General features: G+C 41.6%; 1 protein-coding gene and 1 long non-coding RNA gene across 6 annotated transcripts in view; one reads left to right on the top strand and one right to left on the bottom strand.

The window, feature by feature from the left end:
• max (myc associated factor X) overlaps positions 1 to 3,494 on the top strand; it is a 24,064-nt gene extending 20,570 nt beyond the window's left edge. For all 4 annotated transcript variants that reach the window (XM_078563194.1, XM_078563193.1, XM_078563192.1 and 1 more), the window contains one exon: positions 2,243 to 3,494. In XM_078563194.1, coding sequence (XP_078419320.1) covers positions 2,243 to 2,430 — 188 coding nt within the window. In that variant the 3' untranslated portion in view covers positions 2,431 to 3,494. The remainder of the gene's footprint in view (positions 1 to 2,242) is intronic.
• On the bottom strand, positions 1,358 to 22,478 carry LOC144693362 (uncharacterized). Of its 2 annotated transcripts, XR_013579524.1 has the most exons (3): positions 22,395 to 22,478; positions 3,664 to 3,715; positions 1,358 to 1,832 (listed from the first exon to the last, which is right to left on the bottom strand). It is a non-coding gene; the product is annotated as an uncharacterized LOC144693362 (long non-coding RNA). The 2 variants fall into 2 exon arrangements; XR_013579523.1 differs by lacking the exon at positions 1,358 to 1,832 and having other exon boundaries at positions 2,711 to 3,715.

Here is a 22,478-nt window from a genome sequence, read left to right as displayed (position 1 = left end):
CCATCTACCCCAGATAACTTTTGATCCCCTTGTCTAACAAGAATCTACCTACCTCTGCCTTAAAAATATTCAATGACCCCTGCCTCCCACTGCCTTCTGAGGCAGAGAGTTCCAAAGTCTCTCAATCCTCAGAGAAAAAATTTCTCCTCATCTCTGTCCTAAAAGGGCGACCCCTAATTTTAAAACAGTGTCCCCTAGTTTTGGACTCACCCACAAGAGGAAACATCCTTTCGACGTCCACCTTGTCAAGGCTGTTCAGGATCTCATATACTTCGATCAAATCACCCCTCACTCTTCTAAACTCCAGTAGAAACAAGCCCAGTCTGTCCAACCTTTCTTCATAAGACAACCCACTCATTCCAGGTATCAATCTAGTAAACCTCCTTTGAACCTCATCCAATGTATTTATATCCTTCGTTAAATAAGGAGACCAAAACTGCACACAGTATTTGGGGTGTGGTCTCACCAATGCCCTGTATAACTGAAGCATAACATCCTCAATTTTATGTGCAATCCCTCTTGTAATAAAGAATAGCGTTGCATTAGGCTTCTTAATTACTTGCTGTGCCTGCATACTAACTTTTTGTGACTCATGTACTAGAGCACCTAGATCCCTCTGCACCTCAGAATTATGCAGCTGTTCTCCATTTAAGTAATGCTCTGCTTTTTTGTTTTTCCTGCCAAAGTGAACAATATCACATTTTCCCACGTTAAAGTCCATTTGCCAGATCTTTGCCCACTCACTCAACCTATCTATATCCATCTACAACCTCCTCATTTCCTCTTCACAACATACTTTCCTACCTATCTTTGTGTCGTCTGCAAATCTAAGTAATTGATGTAAATCGTAAAAAGTTGAGCCCCAGCACAGACCCCTGCAGGATTCCACTCATCACATCCTGCCAATCCGAAAAAGACCCATGCATACTCTCTGCTTTCTGCCAGCAAGCCAATCTTTTATCCATGCTAATATGTTACCCCCTACAACATGTGCTTTTATTTTCTGTAACTTTTCATGTGGCACCTTATCAAATGCCTTCTGGAAATCTAAGTACGTCTACAGTCTCCGCTTTACCCACTACGCATGTTACTCCTTCAAAAAAAAACTCCAATAAATTGGTTAAACGTGATTTTCCTTTCACAAACCATGCTGACTCTTCCCAAATGCTCCTGTTCTTATTGGCGTAGGAAAAGATTGATTCTTTTCCAGTCTTTGGGTTCAGCTCCCATTTAAGTTTCCCTTCTATAGGAGGCATGACTGCCTTATAGACTTGATCTTGCATAACGTAACTGCTCAACAGCTGCTTTGCCACAAGGTGGTAGCAATAGTACAGTGGAGATGGTTCATGCACAGTTAAGCAGTTAAACTAATTCAGTTTTAATATACAGAAATAAAACTTGTAGCAATTTACTTGAAGCATCGTCAAACCTGGAGCAATGTCACCCATAAACTTGTGTGATCATCCTGAGCTTATACTGAATATAGATAGTGACAGATGCATTTTCCCGTCACTTCGACAGATGAATGTTCAGCAAGAGAAAAAGGTAAAAAAGATTCGTTTACAGTTTAGCTTGGTAGGCCAAATCTTGATTTGCATAACCAATTGCAAATACTACATATGAAGTCAGTTTTGGAAGGATGGGTGGAGGCATTGAGTTTGCGCCACACTTGCTTGTCCAGTAGGCACTTGACGCTGTTCTCCTCAAATGTCAATATCGCTTGATGATAGAGACTTCTCCATTTGGGCATGTCCATGGTTGTTTTTTTCCCCCCATGAATCCAGCTTGCAAGCCCTGAGGCTGGCTTTTGGCTTGGGATTTCCTGTGGAATACTGAACATAAAACATAAAGAGAATGGATGTGGATTAACACAAAACTGTAGCTGCAAGCTAAACAATATGTAATGTGGTGGGGAGGGGTTGAGATGCAAGTGATTGAGGTTATATAAATTTTGAGGAATGGGAGGTGGTTTTAAACACCCTTAATGGTTCACTTCAAACTACATTAGTAAAGAGATTGCAAGTTTGGTGTCTCGGAACAGAGAACATTCATGCAGTGTCCAGCAACAATTAACTTGTTCAACCTTCAGCTTTATAAAGTAGTAAATTAGTATGGTGAGCTGAAATGAGTTTTAGATCAGTGCAGATGTAAGTCAGCTGGAGCAAAGGATTTCAGTGTGGCAGTGTATAGTGAATGGGTTTGTTGCTTTGGTTTTTATCAGTGGACTGCCTTTCTCTTACAGTACGTGCACTGGAAAAGGCACGGGCAGCCGCCCAGCTACAGGCCAACTTTTCATCCTCCGACAGCAGCTTATATACCAATCCCAAGGGCAGTGCGGTTTCTGCCTTTGACGGAGGTTCTGACTCAACTTCAGAGTCAGAAACTGAAGAACCCCAGACCAGAAAGAAACTGCGAATGGAGGCAAGCTGAACCCCTTCAGACAATAAGCTGGCTGGCTTTTACTAGGGATTCTTGTGTATAGCTTTACTTTTCAGTTTGTCTTCTGTCAGACCCCTTTGTGCTCTAAGGATTATAACAATAGATGCTGTTAGCAGGATAGCATCTCATTTCATCAGTAGAAGGACTCCCTGCTCTTCCTCGTGAATTTACAAAATGGCAGCTGTCAAACTATTAAGGACTCCACCTGCTGCACAGGAACTTTGCAGCAGTTCTCAAGACTTATTTGCTATCTGTGGCACCCAGTGGGGGTGGGGTGGGGGGTCGAAAGGCTAGATTTGAAAATGTATGTTATTAAAAGAATAAAGAAGCAAGGCACAAGTTATTTGATGCACGATTAATCTGTATGGATGCATATTATAAATGGTTGGTCACATATAATCAATCCTTAATCTTATTTTGAGACCCTTTTGATCTTATTTTATTCTTTTCAATTATGAAACAGAAATTCAGCGTCATTTGATATTAAAAAGTCATGGGACTTCAAAACTATTCACTTCAGACAAGTTTTATTTTTCATGTTTTTTCAATGTTTTACAGATTTTAAAAATCAAATATTCTGTGCCTTGAATTGCTTTTTTGTAACCCTACAAAATGATGGAACAGCTTAAGTGCCCTAAAGCTATGCTTAACGGTACTGAAATATCAACTGTCAATACATCCAAAATGGGTATATTAAGTTTGTGTTTTAGCAGGAACCAAAATAATTGTATTTAAGCCTCAGTCTGCATAATACAATGTACAAATTTAAATTGATTTACATTACTGCTAATTATTGATGTTTGAACAATCAACTGGCTGCCAAGCACCATTCAGGCTGTGTCGGGGGTGTGTGTACATTTGTCTGTCTCTGCCTTTTCAATTATTGGTCTAAGCTTAAACTAGCTTGTAGCATTATGTAGATTTGTCTCTTGTTGTTATTTGATGCTATTCCATGGAAAATACAGGTATGTTGTACATACTGCCAAGAATTGTCTTGCAAGTTGAGGCTGACCTTTACTATGAGACTATAAATAAAAACTATTTTATCCTTGTTATTTGTGGTTATTAATGGTCTTCAGTGTGTTTTTACTTTTGGCACTAGCAGCTTGATTCAACCTACTTGCACCTGAGTAGATTTTATCTTGCTCTTTAGTTACCATGGGGCAGAAGGAATCCCAAAATACGGAAGTCATGCTAAATTAAAGTACAAAGTGCGTCACTCACCTTTCGAGAACAGCAGCACAGCCTTTAAGGTGAACAATGTAGCTTTATATTTCTGAAAAAGAAGAATTTGATTTATGGCAATATCTTCCTTGACCTCTGCACATCCTGAAGCACTCTAGTCAATAAAGTATTTTTGAAATAGAATCTGTTTCCCTGCCTACTAACAATGTCACAGAAGGGTGCCTCCGCAGTTTTGTTTGAATTTCCTGGTTGTAAATGTCTTGGCAACTTTAGAAAATCCTTCTAATTAAAGGTTAAGTAAAACTAGTTTTTGGAAAAGTTGTAAAATATATGCACCTGTGACAAAAGGATCACATAAATGCAACACATTTGATGGAAATATGTCAAGACCAATGGATTACTTCACCCAGAATTAGTTGTGTATGGTGCTATTGTTGTTTAATTTTGTTTGGTCTTTACAACTATGGCTTAGAATATGTCTAATTCTACTTGTGGCTTTAGTCCATTGCAGCTCAAGTCAACACTAAGCAGGATATCTGTTTATTTGGAACGGAGATTCTAATGCAGAGGATGACTTCACACCCAAAATCCACCTACTAAGTAGGAAAGTTCTTCATAGAGGAATTAACTTAATACTTGTTTGAGAGCTGTTTATATTTAATTTCTGTATGAATACAGCCAAGACTGATGCAGTTGAAGTCTCTGTTCTCTATTGGTTACACAAATCATACAAAAAATTAGTTTGGAGAATAAAATAAATTTTGTTTTAATAGGATAAATCTACCTACATGTTTGTGTTTTACACAAGAGGATCTGCGTGATGAGCTGTTAGGCTGGTGTGAGGTTTCCTCGGGTTGAGGAAGGAGGAGTATAAAAGCACATTGCTGGCTTATAGTCGGAGTTTTACGTTTTTCCCATTGTACTTGATGTACTGTTGAGATGTCGCAAAGCTGCCAACCCTCAGAGTTTTGCTGCCTTAAACCATAAAAATTTCAGCTGTGCAAGAGAGCAGTGACTTAGAGCCAACAAAGAAATTCTGAAGTAACAGGCAATTGGCGAAGGTGCCTGACCTGAATATTTAAATTGTGTGTTTACTCAGCAGCATGGCTTGTGGTTTTTACTGGGGATGTAACAGTTCATAGACTGTTAATGGAAGGTCCAACAGCAGGAAGTGAATGGAGCTTGCACCAATCAAGCTTGCTTGCAACACCCTTAACTATGTTCACAGCAAAAAAAAAAAAAAAAAAATTTGTATAATCAGCCCTATTCTCAAGAAATTTTATGTGGCTTCAACAACTGAGGACATGTCAAGACCATATAAATGGTTTCCATATAAACGGTTAATTTTTCAGTAAGTGAAATGGGATTAAAGAATGATGGTTAGATAATTGGTTTATAGCTAGAAAAATGGGTAGCTTTCTAAAATTTCTGGGAGAAGAGTATGAGACTGTTTAGAGGAGAGCTTTGGCACCAAACAGAATTCTAAAGCTCACATACTTTAAATCTCATGCTGCTGGAAGTAAAAAGCTGGAACTGAAAAAGTTCTCCACTAATGGAAACTCTAGTTCCCACAACACTCTTAAAAGCTAATGTGGCTTGCCCAGTCATGGAGTTCTGCCTATTGTATGCTTACTTAACTTTGATTTTTGACAGTAGCTTTTCCAGTTAGACTGCAAATTGTATAATGTCAAAGCACAGAAACAAGCTATTTGCCCCAACTGGCCTATACTGAAATTTATGCTGCACCCTACCATCTTTATTTAATATTAACAGCATAACAGCTCTATTCCTTTCTCCTCCATGCATTTTTTATTCTTTTGTGGGATGTAGGCATCATTTATTGCACATTCCTAATCCCCTTCAACTGAGTGGCCTGTTAGGCCATTTCAGAGCCAACCATATTGCTGTGTGCCTGGAATCACAGGCCAGGCCAGGCCAGGTAAGGATAGCAGATTTCTGTGGTGGGATTTGAACCCGTGTCCCCAGAGCATTAGCCTGGGCCTCTGGATTACTTGTCCAGTGACATTATTACTGCGCCACTGTCTTCCCTTTAAATACATCTGTTGTTCACCTCAACTACCCCTTGGATAAAGTTTATCGAATTCCCAGAAGGATTTATCGCAACCAGCTTTGGCCGGTTAACAAAACAGGCATGGAAAAATAACAAATTGACCCACAAGACCAAGATATTTATCTACCAGACCTACATACTCAGCACATTGCTGTATGGCAGTGAAACCTGTACAACTTCCAACTACTAAGGAAAAAGGCTCAATAACTTCCATCTCCAGTGTCTGTGACGTAAGCTCAGAATCATCTGGAAAGACACTCTCACCAATGCAGTAGTACTTTCTAAGACAAACATACCAAGCATGCTGGTGCTAATTGAGCAAAGAAGGCTTGCGCACGGAGTGAAAGATGGCCACATCCCCAAGGATATGCAATATGGGGAGGTAGTCCATGCCAAGAGCTTGACAGGGTGCCCAAAGCTCTGATTCAAGGATACGGTCAAATGAGACATGAAAGCCATGAACACTAATCACGGCAAGTGGAAATCTGTAGCTGACAATCTGCAAATGGTGATGCCAGCTGTGGGCAGGAACTCGCCACCACGATGACGTGGTTTCAGAGACTCCAAAGCAGAAGCCAGCCCTGCAAACAAGACGTCAGCAGAAATCAGCCCACACTGGCAAGGGGCAGCTTCATGTGTGACACCTGTGGTAGACTGTCTTTCCAGAATCTGCTTGTTCAGCCATCAAAAGAATCATTATCTCATCTGACATCGACATTTGGAGGCTGCATTCTTGTCACCCCTTGCAGATGAAAGGATGACAGTCGTCTTACGTTTGTGACCCTTTGTTTTTCATCACTGCATAAGTAGAAAAGCCTTTGCTACATCCACCTTATCAAACCCCTTCATAATTTTAAAGGCTTCTGTTAAGTGAAACTTGTAACAGGGTTATCACACATTAGATGACCTCTCTGCTGAAAATAAGAATTATTTCTCTCCGCACTTTCTGATACATCACAATTGCTCCCTATTTTATGGTTCAGAAGTGCTATATGGAGGTATTTTGTGTCTAAGCCTCCTGCTGTGAAAGTTGAACACCACTGCCAAATGGGCAGTGTCACTGCCCCCCCGCCTTCCCCACCAAACCCAGTCCATTTTTATAAGGAATGCTGCATAAAATGTCAGATCTGAACCTGCAACTGTGTACAGAACACAGAATTATCCACTAGTAGCAGATGCAGCCGCTATGACGAGTTTGCTATAAAACTAATAGGTAAATCCCAATTATTATCATTCAGATAACACCTCTGCTGACAGTATAATCTTTGCAGTCCATTGAAAGAATGATAATCTCCAGACAAAAAATACGTTCTGTTGTCCATGTAGGGAAAAACATCTATGTACTGTATGCTGTTTTTGCACACATTGTACTGAAAAATATGCTCCCTCAGCTAGCTGTAAATCTAATTCCATATATTAACAAGTTCTCAGTTCCTTCAAACAGTGAAAGTAGTAATGAAGCCCAAAGGGTAAATGCTGGCAGCACTGTTAAGTGTGTAAATCCTAGTAATATCGCAAAGCATCTAGAAAATTGGAGGGCACAGAGGGAGCACCACAATGAATAACAAAACATTTTCAATCATCAATCAGAACAGATCAATCACAAATAGAACTATTCTTATAACTTACAAAGTGGGTTTTTGTGACCCGATTTCAAAGAAAAGGCCAAGATGAAGTTACCTGTCTCACTACTTAAATAAGGTTCAAAACAAATTAGCTTTTCTTAAAAAAAAATTAACTACTCTTAAGTTCAAGGAGAAAATGCCAGAAGCTACTATCCTCACTATTCACATTCTCTGATCCTCTGCAACTTAGAAACAAAACTAGGTTTTTTATCAAAAGGCAATGAATTCAGACAGTTTGAACAAACTGCTGACAGTGATGGCACTGAAATACTTGGTAGTGCTCAAAAATCTAAAAGGATGGCCTCAATCTGCTCCTTAGTTATTTGCTTATAATGACAATTTATCTAATTTAGGTAGTCATGCTGAGATTTTTAAAACAGTTGCAACTACACAACAGCATGCATTCAGCTGCTATTTTGGTATCAGTGTTGAAAACAACCATAAACTGTAATTTTACTGTCTTCTGTACTCTTATTCGGCCCAGCTTCAGCTCTAACCTGAGCAAGCAAGAAAGGCAAATAAGAACAGAAGATGCTGGATATACTCAGCAGGTCTGACAGTACCTGTGGATAGAGAAACAGAGTTAACATTTCAGGTTGATTACCCAATCTGATTTCGCAGCCTTGGACCTACATGTCCAAAGTACAGGAACAGGACTGATTGTTTCACCTTGTTCCTGACTAAATTTCTTGTACCTAGGCTTAACCCTTTCTCCCTTTGCCCACCTGTACTTGTGCCTCCTTTGATGCCCTTTCCTACAAGCAGAGTTTCAGATGTCTCAGACTCTGCGGCCCCATGTTGGAGGGTGTGGGTGCAGGAGTCCTTTGTTTCTTCCATCCTCTGCCTAGTTGAACTTGTTCTAATCTGGAAGAACTCTCAAATCCACTCCTCCTTCAAAAAAACCTTATCGGTATGGGATCCTGGATATTTCCAACCTCTGCCTGTCATTTTGTAGGATGTACTCCTTGAATCAATTCACTCCTTGAATCAATTTCTGGCCATCGTGTTATTTAAAGCAAAGTGTTTGTTGATGTGTGCTCCAATCTGGATTGGCCCAGGGAGTGAGGAAACAGATGTATCATCAGCATTTTCTTCTGCATTTGCAGCACGTTTTTTTCCTCATTGTCTATTTGTGTGCCTTTTTGTTTATGTGGATCACCTTTGACTTCTAAACCTCAACTATATTACTTTTACCTTTACCTTCACCTTCACCTCCACCTCACCTTTACCTCTATCACCTCACAGATTATCTTTTATATCAGCAGTTTTCTGCTAAGCAGTTTTCAACTCATGCAACCCTTTGACTGAGCAACAAAATTCTCCCCCCTCTTTTTTTCTATTCCTTTCAACTAGACAAAAATGCTTGCCCCATCTTTCAGTTTCGGTTCTGTTGAAGGGGACCGCCCTGAAATGTCAAAAGTTTTACCTCTTGTCTTTACAAATGCTGACTGATTTGTTGTGCATTTCCAGCATTCTTTCTTGCATCTAGTGCAGGGGCTCCCAAACTGTGGGTTGTGGGCCACTGAGGTTGCAGGCAGTCCCTCCTCCGAGCAGCAATGGTGAATATAGAGAGGAGAAGACCCAGTCCGGAGACTGACAGGAGAGCCCTGGACCCAATGTATCAATCCTGCAAAAACAGCACAGAACGGACGGTGAACCCAAAGTGCGCTTTAACTTTGGAAAAAACTTCTAGCGGTGAGCTCAGGGGGAAGGGGGGGAGGACCGGGGATGTTTGTGCTCCGATGTGGTGCAGCTAGAGGCCACCAAGTGTACTCAGCCACTGCCTGAGAGTGGGAAAAACCGGGAGGTCTCGTGCTTAAGCCTGGAAGGTGAGTGGTGGCTTCATAGTTTACTGCGTTTCTGCTCCTGACTGCCTGTTGTACATGCTCCTTACCCTGGGCTAGCGACCCTGCTTCACAGGGACCAGCAACTCAAACTAAAGGGGGGAAAGGGAGACGGGCTGGTTAGCATGTTGAGTGGGGAGGATTTGGAAAGAGGGGCTGCTGAGTGAGTGGTGGGAGGTGCTTTTGGGAAAAGGGGCTGCTGAATAGTTGGGATGGAGGTTGGGAAGAGAGGCTGGTGTGTGTGTGGAGGGAGGGGAGTTGGGAAAGAGGTCACATGCGCGCGCGTGTGTGTGTGTGTGTGTGGTAGGGGGACAGAGCTCATTATAATTGTCTGCAGGGGACGGGGAGAGGGCCTTCACTGAGTCTTCTGCCACCAGGGAATTTGGAGAGCTTGGCTCAAAACCTACAGGAGTTCATTTAAAAAAAAAAGTAACATTTTTACAAAGTGCTTTAAAACATAGATTTTCATATTACACGATGTGTCATTATCTGTTGATCTATAATACCTAAACTTTAAAAATTATATACTGCTGTTTTATTGCTGGTGTCTGGTGCCATGCTAATTTTCAGGTGTTAAAATGGAGTCACATTGGAAAATAGTTTGGGAAGCACTGATTTAGTGCATTCCTTCAGTTTGTCACTCTTTACTTCCTGTATTACAGCTAAGTCTAACACCTGGAATGGTAAGGTTTGTGTCAGTAATATACTGATCACTTCTGACCTTTCAGGCTTCCCAATGTGAGGTGGGACTGCTGTGTCACAAAGGTCCATTGCTCAGGTCTAATTGCTGAATGCCATCTGCCACAGAGTTTGAATTCCTGACATCTGTTCTTTTCCAGGACTTGTTCTAATGTAACAAATGATTGTCAATAAAACTGTTGGTTTTATTCTTTCCCCCGCACTGTGATGTTCTTCTGTGCCATCCTGGCCAACTCAGACCTATTGTTGCCCATCCTTCCCAACTTTGCTCAGGTATCTTCCCCTGCCCTTTCCTCTCCCTGCTCCAGCCTTTGCTGTCCATTTTTGCCACTTCTCCTGCCATTGCCACCATTGCTGTGTTTTCCCATGGTCAGTTTCCCAGCTTAGTTACCAACTTTGTTCAGGAAACCATGCAGAGACGAGAAGGTTCAGAGGAGAGGAGATAAACTCAGGATAAGGGCACCAGCACATAAGCATGATAAGAAAGAGGGAAGAGGATATCATGGGGGAAGCCAAAGGTTATTGGACTTTAGGTGATGGGAAGTGAACTGAGATAGGATGTGTTATGACCGATTCAGTTTCCCAGAAAGAAATGTTAAACGACTGTCATAACCTATAATTTTAAGTATTATGTTTGAGATGCGACTTTTAAGTTCAAGAATCAAACCACCAGTTCTCTATTTTTACTTAGTTCTGATGAAGAGTCATACAGACTCGAAACGTTAACTGTATTCCTCTCCGCAGATGCTGTCAGACTTGCTGAGTTTTTCCAGCTATTTTTGTTTTTGCACCAGTTCTCGAAGTTTTACTTTAAACTAAAGGAAACATTTTATTAATTTACACAGGTTAAAAATATATATACACATGACTACAAATTACTACTATCATAACTTTTAACAAATCCCCAAACTAATCTCCAGTAAGGCAACAGCAACCCATAGACTTAACCAGACACCAGGCAAAGCATTTTCACCTTACAAATTCAAAATGAGGTTCTTTTCACTTTGGTTCCTGTGGAGCCAGTTGGAGTCTTGCAGCTGCCTTTTGATCTCACATTGCTTCTGCTCTGCACACCCGAAAACTGCTGAAGTTATACCTGCCGCCACTGATTGAATTCAAATTCTTATTGTCTCACCAGCCTCTTTGAACTTCACATTTTAACTATGAAACCCCTTTCATAGCACCAATTTTATTAGTAATATAAATATATTGCTTGGTAGCTGCTTGAAAGGCATCAGTTTTCACCCCACTTCTTGAATGCTCTGTTCAAAAAAAATGCAAATGCACGCTATCTTTACATATCAAAACTGGTACATATCAAAGCACCCAGACTAGCTGGCTTTAATCCAATTTGGACACACCCACAGACTAAACTTCTATTTTAAAAGAAAATATTTTTCAAAATATTATATCCATTATCAGCTTCATGACAGATGTGCACTGAGGGAAGAGGAACAGAATGCATAGGGATCTGCTATAGAAGATGATCGAGCCTATAGCCTCTCATCACGTGCACATAAGAGTTGAGGTGAACTGGATGGACAGTTAAATGGGAGGGGAGGATACATAGGTTCAGTGTGTATTTCAAAGAGCAAGAGGTAGTTGTGGGGAAAAAAAGATAGAGGAAAGCAAAAGTGACAGGGAGAGCAGATAGGGAAAGAGGTCCACACCATCCTCCCACTGGAAAATGTAGCTTGCCCTGTGTCCTTTCCTGAAATGCTACTCAACACCAGAGATAGATGCAGAAAGAGAAAGATAAAAGCGGAAGGGGAGGAAACAATACAAAACCAACAAAAAAGATCCATATTGTATCCTCATGTTTAGCAAACAACACGATATCTATGGCAGGAATTTAGCTCTAGTTCATAAAGGACTGTAGACATCTCTCCCTATTAGAGACACAATTGGTTATTTGGCTTGAGGAACACCACTCCACATCAAGCATGGGCAGGTCCTAAGTCTACCTCAGCTGGAGTGGGAATTAAATCTGCACTATTGGTGTTATTCTAAACCACATGCTAGCCACCTGAGCTAACTGGCCCTTAGGTAGCTTAGCTTGCATAATAAATGTCTCCACCTTGGTAAAAAAAAATGGAACGTGTAGTGCTGCCCTATGTGATGCACAAAATGAAGATAACATGTTTCTTATGTAGGGCTAGGTATCCCTGAAATCTTACAGCGGGGGTGGGGAGCCTTTTTCTTATCAAGGGCCACTCACGCATAGACAAAATCAATCGCGGGCCACACACACACACACACACACACACAAAAACCAACTTAATTTTTTTTTTTGGGCACAGAGAATACAGAAATGTTCAACTCACCCACTGCCTTAATGCGATGGCTGAGTTTGCTTTTCCTTAATGTCTGTCTGCTGGCACTGCTACTCGCAACTGGCTTTCCAAGTTCACGTCTGCCACACAGACCGTTCTTTGCGAGGTAAAGTTTTGAGAAAAACTGCTCGCAGCAGTATGTAGTTCCAAACAGCGATGCAATTTTCAGCACGTCTCAAGTTTGGAAATTCATCGGCCCCTACACGGAGCCTGTAGCATTCCAGCTGGGGCGGGTTATTGTATTCAACCTTAAGTTCAATGTTGCTTTGCAGTTCTACAACTTCAAGTTGAAGGTCTTCAGATACATCGACCGCTTTAACATTGAGCTGAGTGGCAAAAATCACTTCATTCCAGTTCCTCCACTTTTAGGTCTTGAAATCGCTCACAACATTTCTGAAGTAAATTTGCACACTCCCTGGCCGTACTCCACTGTTGTTGCAGGTTTTTGTTTCTGATGGGTAGGAAAATGCACCGCGTTGCCCTTTTCCAGTTGCATTTGCCACAGCTTTAATTTGGCTTCAGATGATTTTGAAAGAAGGGAAGTAAGAAGCGGGCTAGGCCCTTGCATTTTGACATTGAGCTCAGGCAGATACTGCGTCATCTCGACCATGAAAGCCAGGCCACACAGCCACTTGTCAGTCAGCTCGGCCACAGGTTTTCCCTTCGTCTCCATCAAAAGTTTCACTTCATTCCTCGGTTCATAAAACCATATCAGCATACTCCCCAGCTGAATGATCACATTTCACAATAGTAAACTAAATCGCCGTGCTCTGATTCAATAACTCCTTAAACTGGCGGCTGTTTAACCCTCTACTTTTAATGAAGTTAATACTCGATACTACCGTCGACCTTACATTGTTCAGTCGCACGCACTACGCACACAGATTCTCCTGATGGATGATGCAGTGACATACAATCAACTTACTTGGATTAAGATTGAGATTCATTTCTTTCTTGATCAGAGCAACTAATCCCTTTTGGGATCCAACCAGAGCTGCAGCGCCATCAGTAGTAAGATCAATTAATTTTTTCAAATGATAACTGAAGCCCGTGTACTGCCGATGTAACCGTCTCAAACATTTGGCGGTGTCATGAATTGCAACTAAAGCAAGCAAGTCCTCTCGAATCTCAAAATCTGCCGTGATTCCATACAGAAAAATACGTGGCATGTATTTGTTATGTCTGCTGTCTCATCAATAGCCAGAGAGTAAAACTCAAAATCAGCCGCAGAATCTTTCAGAGACTTTTCAGTGTCTCGAGCCATATCATGAATGGAATCTGACACGGTCCTGCAAGATAAGGCTCACGTTCTCAAATAATTTGACTTTCTCCGCGGTAAAACTGCGGTCACAACGTTGCACTCCTCGACAAACTCTCCTTCTGAATGAGGCCAAAGCTTTTTTTTGCGATAAGTTCACTCACCACATAACTGGCTTCATCACACTGTCCACCGCCTTTCTCGGTCTTGTGAAAACATGCATGCTGCGCCCTCACGTCCTTTTTCAAGTGCTTTAATTTTGTCCACTCACTCATGTTCTTGAAGTTCTTCATATTTGATGTGCTTCGTGCTGTAGTTGACTTTTTCTACATTGACTTTTTTCAAGGCAGAAATTGCGTCTCCACAAATCAGGCACCCGGGTTGGCCTTTCGCTTCCACAAAAAAAATTAACGTTTGTCCATTTTTCATTAAAAACGCGACACCCCTCGTCCACTTTTCTTCTTTTGTTTGCGGTAGCCATGTATTATTTTTTTTAAAACTGTTAGAACAGCACGCGCAACAAACCCCAAGCACGTGTATTGTGTGGGAACAGAGGATTCCAGACAAAATGTAGGGACAAAATAGTTGGAAGGAAGCAGTGGGACATTTAAGAAATTCCACCTAAAAATTACCTTCTGTAATGAGGATTGCTCAATATGACTGGCAGACTCCCTGAGGGATTTGCTTTAACCTCGATTCTGCCGACTTTTTCTCCGTCAAAGATGGAATACAGCTAATTGCCTGCCTTCCACAATTGTCCAGAAATCAACCATCCATGGTCAATATCTCCAAACGTTCCCCCTTGTGCTGTCCGACCGAAGTGTGGCCAGAAAATAAACTCAGTCCCCACAAGGCTGAGCTTTGTTGTGTCCAGCGACCAGGAGCTGCTTCTAAAATGGCGCGAGTGGCGTGTGTGGAATGGAGAAAGTCCTCACCCGACCGGGGCTTATCCCTGTGTTACCTTCAACTCCCTCAAAGGCTGAAGCTCAAGCAGCATCTGCCCATTTGGACTTTTGCGTTCTGGTTCTCCGTGGTTTCCGAGATTCGAAGTGGATGGGCCGGATTTTGAAAGCTTCCGCGAGATGGGCTGGGAAGTGCAAGGCCTAAAATGGCGGAGACATGTGTCATAGGCACGTGCTTTTTTTTAAATCACACCACGGGCCAGATGAAAAAATGCAACAGGTCGGATCCAGCCCCCAGGCTGGGGAATCCCCACCCCTGACTTACAGGTTCTGTTGGCATCCTGCCCATGATATAAGTAATGTAACAAATACATGTTGGCATGTGCACTGAGCCAAACCAATGGGCTTGGATTATTTATCACTTATAGCTTCAATTAGTAACTTAAATTGCGCCATATAGATGAGATATGAAGTGGACAAAGATCACCACAGCTATTCTGCTCTCATAATTAAAGTTAATAGTTTCACCCCAGTTTGCTTTTTAAGTAACACACTTAAATCCAGCATTGACCAAAGTCTGTGACTACTAAATGCTCTGCATACACTTGATCTTTGATTTGTATCTTGAACGAAAGTGCCAATGAAAAGTTTGGGTCCATAAAAATTGCTGTGTCAGACTGGCATTTCATCTGCCAAGTGAAGGATACTACTGAATGAGATTCTCCTTCAACAAGCTCTTTGGTTGTTCGTTGGGACTTAGAGCAAAACCAGTCAATTTGAGGCATACTAAAGCCCAAAAGTTGGGCAATTCATAATGCTAATGTAGCAATTGCAATTGTGGCATTCCATCCTCATTGCAAAAGTGACTTGTGAACTAGCAGAGGAAACAAACATTGTGTTAGAACAAATATGCGTCATTTTACCACACAGTCTGCACATGAGTACTTGACTCAACTCATTTCTCATCTCCAGTGACCTGATCAATGTCAACAAAAAAAAAGTGAGGTGATTCCCTTTGCAATTAAAGCATTTAGGGAAAATTTAACTTCCTCTCTGAATGGAAAGCAGCAAACATACTGCCACAGGAAGACAGCCTGAGACATAGCTAAGTTAGTAGAGCATTACATTCAACATTGAGGAAACTATCAGCAATCAAATTTGTGAAGATGTGTTCTTTAGACCAGATCATTCTTAAACTATAAAATACTGATACAATGATTAATTTACTAAGCAGGTTTTCAATGGAGAGTTTCATTGGACTTTACTTCACTTTCTCCTCTTTCTCTCTCAACTGATAACAACCCAAGAAATATTTGAGCATATTTGACTGGCTGTTTTTCACCTTACAGTAAAGCTAAGCCCGATAGTGTTGGTTGGCATATTCAGTGGTTTGCCTTTAATCTTCTTGGTACCATTGTAAACACAGTCAATGATAACTAATCGGTCACACTCAATCACCTTAAAACTTGTGATCTCACAGTGAACACAAGAGGCAGGACAGAAGTGGCAAAACAAAATCACATGGAAAATGTAGGAAAATGGTAATGCAAAATTACAGTCTGGTTAGAAATGGAACATCAAAATTAAGAACATAAGAAATAGGGACAGGAGTAGACCATTCGGCCCCTCGAGCCTGCTCTGCCATTCAATAAGATCATGGCTGATCTTGTGTTTCGATTTCCACGTTCCCATCTAACCCTGATAGCCTTTGATTCCCTTGCCTAACAAGAGCCTATCTACCTCTGCCTAAAAATATTCAATGACCCCGCCTCCACCACCTTCTGAGGCAGAGAATTCCAAAGTTGCACAACCCTCTGAGAGAAAAAAATTCTCCTCATCTCTGTCCCAAAAGGGTGACCCCTAATTTTAAAACAGTGCCCCCTAGTTCTGGACTCACCCACAAGAGGAAACATCATTTGATGTCCACCTTGTCAAGGCCATTCAGGATCTTGTATACTTCAATCAAATTACCCCTCACTCTTCTAAACTCCAGTGGAAACAAACCCAGCCTGTCCAACCTTTCCTCATAAGACAACCCACTCATTCCAGGTATCAGTCTAGTAAACCTCCTCTGAACCACCTCCAATGCATTTACATCGTTCCTTAAACAAGGAGGCCAAAACTGCACACATTATTCGAGGTGCCGTCTCACCAATGCCCTGTATAACTGAAGCATAACATCCTTACTTTTATGTTCAAACCCCTTTCGTAATAAAGGATAGCATTCCGTAAGGCTTCTTAATTATTTGCTGTGCCTGCATGCTAACTTTTGTGACATTGTTAAGTCAGGTCCAAAGTCTCAAGTAATCTCAAGCAAGTAAAACGAAAAATCAATTTTCACAACTGGAAGATAAAGCTTATCCAAAGAAAAACAAAACAAACAGCAATATTTTGCTGATGGAAAAGGTGACACCTTTAGAGATGCCACCAGCCGGTTTAATCATTTACAGAAATTATCCCTGCAATTTTGGGTGTTCACTGGCCAGAATAGTAATTTCATTCCCAAGTTTGCACTTGTCCAAGTGGAGGATGAACAGCAAAACAGAACCTTAGATTCAAGCATATGGCAACAGCATGGTTGGGAAAGGGCCTCCAGTGTGCAGCAGCAAACCCTCACAATCCCATCACTTCATGATGCACACATACAACCTCAGAAGCAACAAAAGAAATTTGAAGGCAATAGAAATGTTCAGAGTAGGTCCAGAAATTTGACACAGGTAGTGGCAAAATACAAGACTTATGCTAATCACAAATAACTGCAGTGCTCACTCGAAAGACCATCGACATCTCACAGCAACACCCAAATTCACCAAGCCACAGCTCAGCCTGTGGTTCAAGTTGAGAGGAAATTTGAAGGATGTTTGTTGGCACCCAAAGTATTGGAGAGGCATTCGGCAAGATGCTGTTTGTGCTTGGCAAATAGCGAAGTACCATAAATCAATGGGCAAATTCTGAAGATTCGCAACTCACACTGCACTTCTTAATCCCCTGAACTTGTTGGCTGATTTGTGCATGAAATAATGACATGCAGTGTGAACACGCCATTATTTTTCCTGCAGGATTTGGCTCAATAATTCTCATCTGCAGAATAACGCAAGTGTTCCAAGCAAAGTCTTAATTGTTCGAACTTATATAACAATTTGTCACTTGGCAGTGCAGAACCTGAGTATTGCTGAAAAAAGAGACATGCTGTCAAAGTTTTTCGTCTTGCAGTCAACAGGACTGACGCAAGAATGCCAAATTTCATAGGAAGCATCAATTATATTGCATGAGAAAAGGTTGCTGATTGGTTGACAAGTCAACCATAATTGGTCATGGCATTTCCATGAAGAATGCACCCAGGGAACTATTGTTCCCCATACTTTTGTTTAATTCAAAAAAGGCACAAAGGCTAGATATATTCTGACTCCATGCAGAGGACAGGACCCTGTGTATGAATATATGTAGTGTCTAGCAAACATAAATGAGCCACATTGTGAGCCCAACTGATAATCTTAAATTGATTGTAGTGTAATTCTCAGCACACTGCTGCATTCTCCATGGAAGCACCTTGACCAATCAGTGTCAACTTGCCAACCAATCAGCACCCTTTTCTCATGCAATGCAAATCAATGCTCTCTGGCATTCTTGCTGTTGTCCTGATGAGTGCAAGTCAAAAAACTTCAACAACATGTCTCTTTTCCCAGCAATATAACAATTCCTTAACAATTTGAACATTCAAAAGATCAAGGCTTTTGATCTTTCAAAGATCTGATAAGTTCACATTTTGCTTTTGGCACATTTACTGTTAATATACAAAGATTCAATACTCAATATTAGATATACAGCAGCAAAGGTGAATGACGACAAAGATTAACCACATTAAATTGATTTCATTTTTTCCATTTTTATATCATTCCCATCATCTTTCAGTTTTACCAATAGGACAGATTTGGGCTTCTCAATCAATTTTGGATCTAACTCGCTGCTTTCCCCTGGATTCCATGAACTTTTAATTTTCTGGCCAATCTGCCTTGTGGAGACTTTGTCAAAAGGCTTGCCAAAATCCAGGTAGACTACATAAAACATACTGTCTCATCATCTCTCCTTGTTACTTCCTCAAAAAATGTAATCAAGTTAGTCAGGCACAACCTTCCCTTAAAAATCCACATTGGCTGTCCTTGATTAATCTTGCTTCTAAATGATGATTCATACTGTCTCTCAGAAACTTTTCCAATGTTTTTCTCATCTGCAGAATAAAGCTGACTGACCTGTAGTTACTCAGGTTATCCCTTCCTCCCTTTTTAACAACTGTAAAATGTTAGTAGTCCTCCAGTCCCACTCCTGACAGGATTGGAAAATGATGATCAGAATTTCTTTTATTTCACCTTTTGCTTCCCTTAATAACATGGGCTACATTTCATCCAGATCTGGTGATTATCCATACATCATCAACATGTTTATCCCACCCAAAATGTCACGCTCCTCCTCTACTACAATGTCTGTTTCATCCCTCTCTTTTGCGAAAACAGGTACAAAGGCCTGAATTTTCACAAGGATGGAGAGTCTTTGTGTCATTACAAAAATGGCAATGGAGGCCTGGATCTGGAAGTCCTGGCCCTGAACACTGCACCTGGTGGTGGGAATGGGGGAGTGGGGGGAAATGGGGACGGGTCCTAATGTGCACATCTGTGGTTCACTGAGGCAGCTGCATATGTTAAAGTGCAGCTGCCTCAGGCTGATATGAGTTGCACTGGTGGGATGTCCAAAACATGACTTGTGCACTTAGACCTGGTAGGAGAAGATCTAAAGCAACTGGTCTTCTTTGCACAGGTAAGGTACCCTTTTGGAGGTAAGATACCCTTTTGGATATAATTCTGGACTCCTTTCGGGGAGGTCAGGTGCCCTTTGGGAGAGGTAAAGTGCCCTTTGGGATTGTTAAAATTAGGCATGAATGTGCACTAAAAAGTACGTAAACTCATTGGAACTGTCAAGCGCATTGGAACTATCAAAAGAAACTGTCAAAACATTTAAAACTCCTGCCCTTTAAAAATGTGGGGAAAAAGTTATCTAGAGCGTTTTTTTAAAAATCAGTGCTTGCTATTTCACTCACCTGTTGGCACAGGCCTGAGGGATATCATTATTGGATTAATGTTGCATGACTGATTTCACAAACTTCCATTATCACAATTGGGTGCCTCTTGGTTCACAGTTTGATTGACAGCTCCAAGTTGCATAGACTCTTTGAAGTGGGACTATGATTCCCAATGCTTGTTTTTATAAGGGATTAAGGAAGTTAAATGTAATGAATGGGTTTTTATCAATAATTGTTTTTTCTTTGAAATAGTGAATTCTTCAATAGACATTTAATAATTTTATTTTATCTAATCTCAGCATGGTCCCTGAGGTCTACCCATGGTGGACACTGGGTGAGTTGGCATGCTGGGTGTAAGGGCAAAGGGTGGTGTTTGGGGGCTCGTGGGTTGGCAACATTTTGTACTAAGTTGGCATAGGGGCTATAAAGGGCCGTGGGGGTGGGTAGAGGGCCTTAGGTTGGCATGAAGGATATGAGAGGCCAATGGGGTTTGAGTATAGAGGCATGGGTTGGCATGGAGGGTATAAGGGCCTAGGAGAGTGTATGGGAGCATGAGGTGGCATAAGTTGGCATGGATGGGGAGTGTGCGGGGGCTGAGGGGTGAGGGCTGGAGGACTGTTTTATATTTTATTGTTTTTTTAAAAACTTTGACACAGTGCCCATGCACCAAGGCAGGCCTTCCACTCAGCCCGCCTCCACTCCTAGCAGCCTCCGCACTGTTGCCAGGGTTGCCCAGCACGACTTCCATTTTCACCCAGCCCATGGACCAAAAATCTAACCTCCCACGGCACTTTCTCCCAGGTCGAATTTGCGAAGCCAGGAATTGTTCCTACTCTGCACTCCCAGCCTGGGAGTGAAAATTCAGGCCGAAGTGTTTATTAAGAACCACGTCCATGCCTTCTACCTCCATACACAAGTTAACTTTTTGGTCTCCGATTGGCCCTCTTGCTCTTTATGTATTTGTAAAATGTGTTTTGATTTTAATGGGCAATATTTTTTCATTCCACCTCCTTGCTTTCCTAATTTCCCTTTTCATTTTACCCCTCTACTTTCTATACTCCTCTATTTGCAGTATTGAACTTCTGGTACCTGGCAGAAGCTTTCTTGTTGTTTGCCTTTTCATACTTTATATTCTCTTTGACATTGAGGGGGCACCTAGGTTTGGGAGTCATTCCGTTTTTCTTTGTGGGAACAGATTTGTTCTGAACCCTTGAACACCTCCCACTGCTTTGACACTGGTTACCTTCAACTGTTTCCATCCCTCATTTGCCAAATCACATCTCGGCTGAGTAAAATTAACTTTTCCCCAGTTGAGAGTTTTTATTCTGGGTCTACCTTTATCCTTTTCTATAACTACTCCAAATCTAACTGAATTATGATCACTACCTCCAAAATCCTCTTTCACTGATACCCCTTCGCCTGCCCAGATTAGTTCCCTAGAACTTGTTTCAGAACTGCCCCTTCTCTGGTTGGGCTTGCTATGGACTGGCTAAAAAAGTTCCCCTGAATACATTATAAGAATTCTGTGTCCTCTATACCTTTTACACTGAATTTATCCAGTTAATATTAGGGTACTTAAAATCCCCCAGTTACTTCCCTTTTATTTCGCAGCAGTTTGCCTACATATTTGCTCTTCTATTTGCCTCTATTTGGGGGTCTATTGTATGCCATCTGCAGTGTGACTGCCCCTTTTTGTTCCTCAGTTCAGCCCATATGGCTTCATTTGATGACACTTATAGCATATCATCCCTCTTCAGAGTTGTAATTGTTCCTTAACCAATATTGTGACCTCTCCCCCTCCTTTATTAGCCCTCACTCTACACCATCTGATAACCCTACCATTCCTTCCCTTCTTTAAGCTTTGTTTCAGTAATAGCTATGCTACTGATATATTGAAGTATGGTCATAATTCAAAGTGCATTGAAGCATATACCATGAGCCACTGAACATCTCCTTTGCTGTCCATTTTATTTCCACCTTCCATACTTGCTTACTAATTTTCTGTCTTCCATTTCCAGCTTTGCTTCTCTCCCTCTGAATTTCAACCCCCTCATCCCCTGCTCACCATGCCAAGCTCATTTAAGCTCTCCCAGCAGCACTACAAAACCAAGGTAATAGTCCCAGCCCTGACGAGGTGCTTTCATTTGGGTTGTACAGGTCCCATCTCCCCTAAACCGGTCCCAATGCGCATCCAGCTACACTATCCTCTTATTTCTTCAGTAGCATGTGGCACCAGGAGTAATCAGGAGATAACAGCCTGTGGGGTCCTACTTTTTAATTTCTTTTTCAGGTCCCTGAGATCTGCCTGCCGGACCTCTTCCCTCTTTCATGCCGTTGGTACTGATATAAACCATGATCTCTGGTTGTTCACCCTCTCTGCTCAGAATGTTTGGCAGCCGCTTAGTGCCTAATGATCCTGACACTCGGGAGGCAGTAATCATCCTGAAGTCATGTCTGGGGCTGCAGAAACATGTGCCTGTTCCCCAGCTATTGAACCTCCTTGTACTATTGTTTCCTGACCTTCTTCCCCACTCCCCCCCGCCCGCACATCTGAACCACCCATGGTACCTTGGATTTGTATTCCCCAGAGGAACCAAAACTGAATACTGGTTGAAGATCAAGATGCACTCCTGTACTACCTGCCTGGTTCTGCTTCATTGTCTGGTGGTCACCCATTTCCTTCCTAAGCTGCGGCATGACCACCTCCAGAAAATGTGCTGTCCGCGTAAATGTCAGCCTCACGGATGCACCGTAGTGAAGCTACTCAATCTCTGAAATCCTCCAGCTGACAACATTTGCTGCACATCTTAATTGTTCGGGATATGAGAAATTTCCTAGAGTTCCCACATGGAAAAGGATGTGCATTCCACAGGACTGAGGTGCCCTGCCATGCCTCCAATTTATTAGACTAACTAAACAGAATAGAACTGAATTAAAGACTTATTAAACACTTAATCTACTCACCAATCAGTATCATCCCTTGAGCTGTCACTTTTTGTTTTTTTTTTTAAATCTGACTCCTTGATGCCTATGCTCCCTCCCAAATTC

The sequence above is a fragment of the Cetorhinus maximus genome, chromosome 18 (assembly GCF_964194155.1).
Source record: "Cetorhinus maximus chromosome 18, sCetMax3.hap1.1, whole genome shotgun sequence".
NCBI classification, from domain to species: Eukaryota; Metazoa; Chordata; class Chondrichthyes; order Lamniformes; family Cetorhinidae; genus Cetorhinus; species Cetorhinus maximus.
The sequence above is the reverse complement of the archived record's forward strand: the minus strand, read 5'-3'. Positions and strand labels throughout refer to the sequence as shown.